At 57.9% G+C, this 8,913-nt stretch overlaps 1 protein-coding gene and 1 pseudogene across 1 annotated transcript; one reads left to right on the top strand and one right to left on the bottom strand.

Annotated features, from left to right (window-relative positions):
• Positions 1-1,259: 1,259 nt before the first annotated feature.
• LOC103255706 (melanoma-associated antigen 8-like) lies at positions 1,260-2,249 on the bottom strand. The gene has a single exon (XM_008053665.2). It carries the CDS (start codon positions 2,217-2,219, stop codon positions 1,260-1,262), a length of 960 nt encoding a protein of 319 aa, XP_008051856.1. The 5' UTR covers positions 2,220-2,249.
• Positions 2,250-5,409: 3,160 nt separating this feature from the next.
• LOC110595243 lies at positions 5,410-8,429 on the top strand (annotated as a pseudogene).
• Positions 8,430-8,913: the final 484 nt, after the last annotated feature.

Here is an 8,913-nt window from a genome sequence, read left to right as displayed (position 1 = left end):
AGTCTCACTCTGTCGCCCAGAGTAGAGTGCAATGGCCGCTCCCAGCCACCACAGCCTCGACCTGCTGGGTTCCGGCGATCCTCTGCCTCAACCTTCCAAGTAGCTAGAACTACAGGCACGTGCTACCACACCCGGCTAATTTTTTGATGTGTTGTAGAGATGAGATCTCACCAAGTTGCCCTGGCGGGTCTCGAACCCGCAGGCTCAGGCAATCCACTCACCTCAGCCTCCCAAGGCACGGGATTACGTGCTGAGCCACCGAGCCCGGCTCCACCTTGTTCTTGTGCTGTGTTCAGATACACTGGACAAGAGCGCAGGACACTCTCCGTTCCCGTTCCTCGTGGAGATGCCTCTCTGCTTCATCCACCACGCAAAAGGAACTGCTCAGAGCTGTTGTCCATCCCAGGCTCTTTTTCCCAGCCCTAAGACTCACCGCCTGCGGGCCTGTCCCTGCCACCACCCAGCCTCATTAGAGTCACTCCTCAGGAGGAACTGAGGTTTCCCGAAGCCCCGCATGGCCCTGCCTCAGCAGATTTACACCGGACCTTGCTCACCTGCAGCCACCGTCTGGCTTTGCCTAGTATCTCCCCTAGCCCAGGGCCTTCCAAAGAGCAGACACTCAGATGGATGTTGAGGGAAGGGATGAGCCAGTGAGCAGCAACGTTTTATTCAGATTTAGTTCCTCCTACAATCTTGAATAAGCCAAACAAACCCAGGTGTACACCTCTACTGCAATGTTTTTAAACAACAAAAGGGATAAGCAGCCAAGAAACAATTGACTGTTGGTTGCTCTACTTTGCGAATCTTTAAATCGAAATGCAAAGTCACTTCACAATTTTTAAAAATCACCTATTCTGATACAATGATATCACTCCAAATTACAGAAACACGTGGAAGGTTTTCCACTGTGTTTTACAAAACAGCAAAGTCTTACATTTGAAATGGGTAAGCAAAGATACAGCGGCCATCAACATCATCCATCAACTCAGATATTGATGCGGATTACATTTTCCACTGAAACAAAACAATTTTTGAAAATTAGCTCAAGAAGACAAAGAGACATCCTCAATCGAGCAGGGAACCAAAGATGATGGACACAGTGCTTTCCTCGAGCCACCGTGGCGCTCCACCCCTTAGAACGCAAACTGATCTCTTCAAACACAGGATGGAGAAGGGGACCCTTCACACAGGGACAGAGAAACCGGTGGTGGACGTGGCCCTGGGACATGCCCTGGCCCTGGCCCTGCCCCTGGCCCTGCTCAGAACTCCTGCTCAGCCTCCCTCTCCCTCTCAGCTCTGAGCGCCTCTTCATACAGGGACGGGTAGGAAGCGGCATCTCTCCCACTGACCTTGGCCACGTGCTCCAGGACCTTCATTTTGCTGGTTTCAGCATGGGCCCTGGGACCCCACAGGAACTCGTAGCGTGCGGGGTCGCTGCCGGGCACCCGCCGGTACTCCAGGTAGGCTTCCTGCACCCAATCCTGGGTGAGGAGCTTCCTGGGCTCCCCATACATGCAGTGCTCCCTCCCCGGCCACACCCCCAGCACACTCAGCGATTCCCACATGATCTCCTCAGAGGCGCAGTCGCCCGCCATGAAGATCGTGCCCAGGACGGTAATCAGGAGACCGGTCTTGGGCTTGCTCTGGTCATCCCCCAGCATGCCATCGTAGGAGAGGCCCAGGGAGGGGGCCAGGACGTAGGAGTGGCCGGTGGGGTCCGCTTCCTTCACCTCGATGCCAAACACCAGCCGCATGCACTCGGAGGCTTCTTCGAAGATGGCCGGGAAGTGCTCCTCCTCACTCTTGATGACAGCACTCAGCATCTCTGCCTTTGTGAGCGGCTCCTTGTTCCGGTACTTGTGGAGCAGGAAATAGACCAGATGAGCTATCTTCTCACCTAGGGTCTCTTGGAGCAAAGACCCAGGGCCGGCTGGGTCGGGCCCCTCCTCTTCACTGCAGGAGCTTTCATCAGATTGGCTGCACAGAATGAAGGCTATGGTGCTGAGCAAGGAGCTGGCTTCCTGAGGACTCGGGGACCCAGCCGCAAGCACCTCGTCCGCGGTGCCCGGGATCAGAGCAGGGGCGGCAGAGAGGGAGGCGGTGCCAGCCTCTTCCTCCTCAGCTGCGGGAGCCTGCCCAGCCGCTGGGCCCGGCGCCTCTCCTTGGGCCTGAAGGGCTTCCTCAAGCTCGCGGTGCTGACTCCTCTCCCCACGACGCATGATGACTCTGGTCAGGTCGAGTGGCGGGAGTGTGGGCGGAAGCAGCGGGATGATGGGGACCCACGAGCCTGGGGAGAGAGGGAGCATGTGAGTGGCCTTCGGTGAGACTCAAACGCTGCAGGTTCTTTGAAAGGCCGAGTTACAGGTTTTTCCTGAGGTGCTGCAGCCGGCTGGCAGAACTGAGGCTCCAGGGTTGCCAGGAGGGCAGGTGGGCCGCAGAGCTGTGGGGCTCCCTGTGTTCTAGGGTGGCTGGGGCCCTGGGTACACATCCAGGGCGAGCACCTCGCCTTCACTTTTGGCGCTGCCGGGGGGCCCCTCTGCTCTGTGACCCGAGGCCACTGCCTCGTCCCAAGCCCTCACCTCACCCTGGAAGAGCAATTGAAGGCCAACAGGCTGCACACTGTAAGCACAGCCCGGGACCCCCCAGAGCTTTCGGGAGGGTGCGCCTGACTCTGTGAGGTCCCTGTTCTTCTTGGGGAGTGGATGGTTCCCTCCATGCTTACTCGGAGGGAGCTGGCAGCGATACTCTGGCAGGCCACTGGCCCGCCCCACTGCCGGCCTGAGGAACTCTCAGAACAAGAGCTCACGTCCCCGGTAGGGCACGGAAGGCAGTGAGGGGCTCCACATCTGGCCACAGCTGCCCAGGGCCTCCACTCTGCCCAGCCAGAATTGTCCAAGTTCAGCTGGGCCCTGTGCACCGGGGTGAGGGGTCTCTGGGGTCCTCTCCTTGATGCCTTGCGGGGCCGGGGACCGGCCCCTCTATCGAGCGGAGGCCACCTTCTGAAATCAAGGCCCTATCTCCGGGAGACACCAGAGGAGACAGACAGGGGAGTCTATCCATCCACCACCATCCCGTGCGACTTGCCACCGCTGAGACGAGGAACAGAGCTGGGCTGGGTCCTGTGCATTCAGCGACTGGGGTCCCCTCGGTCCTCACCTTGACTCCCGGCAGGACCTGGGCCCCTCCCTCTGCTGACCTTAGTGCAGCCCCCTCACACCCAGATTCCCACCTCCCTGAGTCCCCCGAGGAGAAAATGGGAACCGCCTCCCTTTCCCCCCAGTCCTTCCCTTGGCCTCCCAGGGCTGGCAGTAGGGGCCGGATTCCTGTGTCTGGGATGGGGAGTCTGCCGGTCCTCCAGGGACGCCTCCCTCTGGCCACCTGAGACCCCACTCGGCAGACCACAGCTCTCTCCTTCCTGAAGCCTCGAACGCAGAAGCAAGGATGTCCACAGGCGGCCACTCTGCCTGGAGCCTCCTAGGGCCGAGGTCCCCCGTGTTCTGGAATCTAACGTGCCCCCATGCCTGTCGTCCTCCTCCATCCTCTCTTGACTCCCGTCAGGGCCTGGGCCCCAGCCCTCAGCTGATCCGAGTCATCATCCCTCAGATTCTGGACCCGAGTTAGGGGCCTCGGGCCGATGCCGGGGCGGGACTGGACTCTCTCTGTCCCGGGTCCAGGGTCCCCTCGGCCTCGCTCAGACCAAGCCAGGCTCCGGGCCGGGCCTGGGCCCCTCCCTCTGCTCCCCCGAGGCTGCGCTCCCGATTCCAGGCGTCTACCCTCCACGGGCATGGCCACAGCGCACCGGCCTCCCAGGCTGATGGCAGGGGCAGGCATCAGTGGGGACCCCTCGTTCCCGTTCGGGGGTCTGAGGACGCCTCCCTCGTCTCTCCGTCTTCACCTGGGTGCCGGGTGGAGCTCGAGTCCCCCCTTTCAGACCGAGGCCTCACTGCACTCCGACTCCCGAGGCGGAAGTCAGTCGACGTCACATCCGCGCGCCACACGCGGGGCGTCCCACGGCTCCTGCAGGGTCAGAGACGGACTCTGCGGGCCCCACGCTCCGGTCAGGGTGGGTCCCCGCAGTCGTCCCTCGGGGTTCTGACCCCGATGCCTGGCCGGGTCGGGACCTCGGCCCGCTCTGCACTGGAGTCCACCCCATCACACCCAGCCCCGACTCCCAGGGAGCCCCGAGGCGTAAGGGGGGAGGGGCCCAGCCAGACAAGTCTGCCCCCCCCACGGCGGCCCTGGGCTGACACCAGGGCCAAAGCTGGATCCCTGGGGTCCCTTAGCTGCGGTTGGCGCTTCCTCGGAGCTCTTTAGCGTCTCACCTGACTCCTAACAGAGCCTGGGCTCCTGCCCTCAGCTGCTCTGAAGCCGGGACTCAGATCCAGGCTGGTCTTCTCTCCGACCCCCAGGCGGAAGTCAGTGGACGTCACTTCCTGCAACTCGCAGGGGCTTCCCAGGCCCGAAGCCAGGGGCGGAACGGGATCCCGCTGGGGGTGGGGCCGTGTTTGGAGTGCGTGGCGGGGGACCCTCGGTCCCTTCTCAGTCGACCTCCTGACCTGGGGCCTGGCAAAGCCTGGCCACCTGTCCTCTGCTGCCGACCAGTGTCTGCTCCCTGGGACCCAGGCTCTACCTCCCTTAGACCCAGGCTCCTCTACCGACCCCCCTGTGCCTCAGGGGAGCCTGGGAGTCAGAGCTGGGTGCGAAGGGGTAGACTCGTGCACTCAGCGGGCGGAGGTCCCGACCCCGCCAGGCACCGGGGTCAGGACCCCGAGGGACAACTGCGGGGACCGCCCTGACCGGAAGTGGGGCCCACAGAGTCCGTCGCTGTCCCTGCTGTAACCATGGGACACCCCGAGCGTGGAGGGCGGATGTGACGCCGTTGGACCCTCCCAGGGTGGCGGGCGGGCCGTGCGGAGATGGACGACGCTCCGGGGTCTTCCAGGCCCGGCAGCAGGGGCCGCGCGCGAGTCCGGGGGCCCGGCCGTCGCGGCGTGTGTGGATGGTGGGTCCTCCCTCGGGCGGGTTCTCGTCTTGGCTCCCGGCCCTTTGGTTTCGTGGTGGGCGGGAGATGCCCCCTCCCTGCCGCCTCCTAGCCTCGCTTAACCTTGCAGAGAGTGGCTGCGGGTCCCGCCAGATGCTCCACGGGGGGCCGCGGCGCCATGGCGGTTGCGGCCCGTGGGAGGCGGCGCGCCCCTTCCGGTGTGGGCTCTTCCCAGCCTGGGGCGTCGTTTCGAGGAACCCTTCCTCCTGGGCTGCTGCATCCATTCCCGCACTCAGCACAAGCGGGGGCTTTGGGGAAGCCCTGCTCTCTGAAGGTATCTAACATTCCACGGTAGCGTTTAGTGATTTTTTCGTATGTTGATCCTCACTCGTGTGGCAAGAAATGTAATTCACTTCTCTGCCGGTTTTATGCGTTGGTTTTACATATAGTGTACATGGATAGCTGGGCGCGGTAGCTCACGCCTATAATCCCAGCACTTTGGGAGGCAGAGGCGGGAGGATTGCTTGAGCCCAGGGTTTTGGGACCAGCCCGGGCAACGTGGTGAGACCTCGCCTCTGCAATAAACCAGACAAACAACCTCGCCTCTACAATAAACCAACCAAACAAACAAACAGAATCACCGGCTGGGTTGGTGCACACCTGTGGTTCCAGCTACTCGGAAGGCGGAGGCAGAAGGATTGCCTGGGCCCATCAGGTCGAGGCTGCAGTGGTCATGAGCGTGCCGCTGCTCGCCAGCCTGGGCGACCGAGTGAGACTCCGACTCTAACAGAAAGAAAAACACATAGATAATACATACATTTGTTTATCTACCTCAGCGTGTATGGGTGTATGTGTATGTTGTATGCGTGATTGTAAGTATTTAGTGTCTGTGTGGGTGTGTTTTGAGTCAGGTTCTCAGTCTGTCACCCAGGCTGGAGTGCAGTGACACAACCAGGGCTCACCACAGCCTCCACCTCTGGACTTAGGCAATCCTTATGCCTCAGGCTCCTGAGCAGCTGGGACTACAGGCACAAACCACCATGCCCAGCGAACTTTGTGACTTTTTTGTCCAAGCAAGGTCTCCGTGTTGCCTAGGCTGGTCTTGAACGCCTGGGATCGGGCAGTTCTCCCACTCAGCCTCCCAAAGCGCTGGGATTGCAGGCGTGAGACACGGCGCCTGGCCTATTTTTAATGTATATGAGTCCCCCCCCCCCGAAAAAAGAATTTGTTCTTCAAAACTGTGTCTTTATTCTTAGAGGTTTAAACTTCAGTCATCTTCAAAGGACCCTCCGTTTGACGCAAGACACCTGTCAACAAGCTTTCTCCAGTGCTCATAACAGCTTTTGAATTTGTCGATTTTGATGTCTTTTCGTACTTCTGCTGTTTTTTGTTTCCCCTCTTCCACAGTGGCAAGATGTTTCCCTTTGAGGACTTTTTTCTTCCGGGGAAACAGACAAAAGGCCGCCGGGGCAAGATCCAGTGAATAGGGAGAGTGGGGCCCGGGGATCCTGCCACTTGGGGCCAACGACTGCTGAACACCCGACGTGGTGTCAGCCGGTGAGCTCATAACTCACCCATCATGAAGTGGGCAAACCCTTGAAGTAATTTCCACAAAAAATTCGCTAAAGCCAAATACAGCTTCTCACAACGCTGACTGGCCCACTGTCGCTGATGGGCTCCTGGAACACTTACCCAGCGGGGGAAGTCTGAACTACAAGGCGCCCGCCCTCCAAAAGGTCATTCTGTTTTGGAGGGGTTCCCTCCCATATATTTGCACATGTGTATGTTTAGACTATATATATATATATATACACATATACATATACATACATATATATATATATACTTTTAAACAATCTCTACTCATGCTATGTGTGATTCACGCATAACTATCTCGTTTCTAGTTCGCTATTTCTATTCTATTCAAATAATAATTCCTGGAAGGCCCGTCCTCACCCACTAACTTGGTTTCAGGTGGATATTAGCAGGACTAGCCAGAGTGTCCCAATCAAACCACATTCCCTGCTGTCCTGAGATCACAGGGCTGCTAGGCTTGTGCTGTGCCATGCTGCCTCTGCCTGTGCTGTGCCATGCTGCCTCTGCCTGTGCGAAGAAGTGGGGTGGAAGGTGAAACACTCTCCTCCTTCCTATCTTTTCATCTGCCCTCCATCAGGCTGCAGACCTGCCCAAGTTCCGTGCTGCTCCCCCGGCCGCACACACAAGGACCCGTTCAGCAGGGACCTTCGGTCTCCCGCAGGCTTTCTCTGTTTTGTTGTTTGGATTTTGTTGAGCCCCGCTCAGGTTCAGGCCTTGCTTTGGCAATGAGAGAAGTCTGGTCGAGGAGTGATAGCTGGTAAGTGTCCACGGGCCAAACGTGGTACAGACAACTCCAGAAGCTGCCACCCAAGATCTTGCTCGGGAGTTTGCGGGCTTCTGTCTTCATCTGGACTGGTTGGTGAGTTCGCTGTGGTTTCAGTGACACACCTACACCTGTGAGGCTGCATGTCCCACAGGCTGAGGGTCGGCAAGCCTAGGGTCCCCAATCCCCAATAAAGCATTTCTTCTCTCTTGACCTCAGTTTCTATTTGTTATCTATGAGGCTGAGTCAGACCCATGTGTGTATGTGGTTTGGCTGTGTACACATGTGTGCGTGTGTGTGTGTGTGTGTGTGTGCATGTGTGTATACGGAAGAGACCAGGAGTGGCAGCATAGCACACTGAGAGGGTCAGCAGGCCTCTAGAGTCAGGCTGCCTGCCTGGCTTCACCAGCCTGTGCCAGCCTCAGCCCCAGAACTCTCAGTAAACCCTGCACAAGTCCCCCCGCCTCTGGGTGGTTGAGGTCCCACTCAGCACCCGTCACCCAGTAAACTGCTTAGGAGTCATTGCGGCTTCCCTGTCAGTGCCTGGTATCCTTTGAATCTAACTGCTGTCCTCAGTAGTCTGCTTGTGCTCGCCCTTGAGTTCGTTACTCGTGTGGCTTCACTGAGGACAAGACCCTCTCCAACTCCTTTCTGGGGCCCTCCACTTGCCTCGCCCAGGATTCCCTGATTAGAATGTGACTCCTCATCAGGTCTCAACAAGAAGGACTCAACTCACTTCGTGTTCTTTTGGTGATGTCATCTTAGTCTGTAGCAGTTGAGACTTTGAATAACCATGTTGCCACACAGGCAACCCTTGGGCTATGGAAGGGAACCACATCTGTGTGTTTCTCTCTTTGTGCACAGGGCTCGTTGACACCGGGGAAACTTTACCAGTGCCCTGAAAACTTCGGTCCCGACAAGGTTGTGGACCTGGAGAATCAAGCCATGCTGACCGACCTGAAGCAGAAGTACCTGACTGCGATTTCCAACCCCAGGTGGTTACGGGAGCCCATACCTAGGAAAGGAGGAAAGGACGTATTCCAGGTAGACATCCCAGAGCACCTGATCCCTTTGGGGCATGTGGTATGACTAGTGTGGGCTCCTGAGAGGAACTTTGCTGAGAAACCAGCTAAATCATGATGCCTTCAAGTCACCATCATGATGCAGACCCTATACCTTAGGCTACATCGGTATTGCCACTGTATGAGCTCCACCCACTCAGTGCTGTTCACATATGCAGGTTTCCCCTCTCAGATGAAGGAACTAGAGATGCAGCTTTCCTCATGCCATGTGTCTTTGGCTCATGGACAGTGTCTCATGTACTTTGACCTTTGGGTAAAAGGAAAAGCTGCCATTGAATGCCTCAGCCTTGGTGCTGCTGTTGGTCCTGCTGATTTCTGGACTGTACAAATCATAGTGTTCTAGATAACTGTTGAAGATTTGAGGTTTCCTTACATGTTTCTCCCTGTCTTTGTTCTGGTCCAAACTCATCACATGTTTGAATAGCCCCCAAGGAACATTGTGGAGAGTCTGGGAGCCGGCACAGAATGTTTGACTGAGAGCGACCAGCCAT

Source organism: Carlito syrichta, unplaced genomic scaffold (genome assembly GCF_000164805.1).
Source record: "Carlito syrichta isolate Samal-C Ts95f unplaced genomic scaffold, Tarsius_syrichta-2.0.1 Scaffold288358, whole genome shotgun sequence".
In the NCBI taxonomy this organism is placed as follows: domain Eukaryota; kingdom Metazoa; phylum Chordata; class Mammalia; order Primates; family Tarsiidae; genus Carlito; species Carlito syrichta.
Note: the sequence above shows the minus strand (reverse complement) of the source record. Positions and strands in the feature narration are given on the sequence as shown.

Bases quoted from the DNA above. Each gene is read 5' to 3' on its own strand.
- LOC103255706 (XM_008053665.2), bottom strand. From the start codon at position 2,219: ATGCGTCGTGGGGAGAGGAGTCAGCACCGCGAGCTTGAGGAAGCCCTT.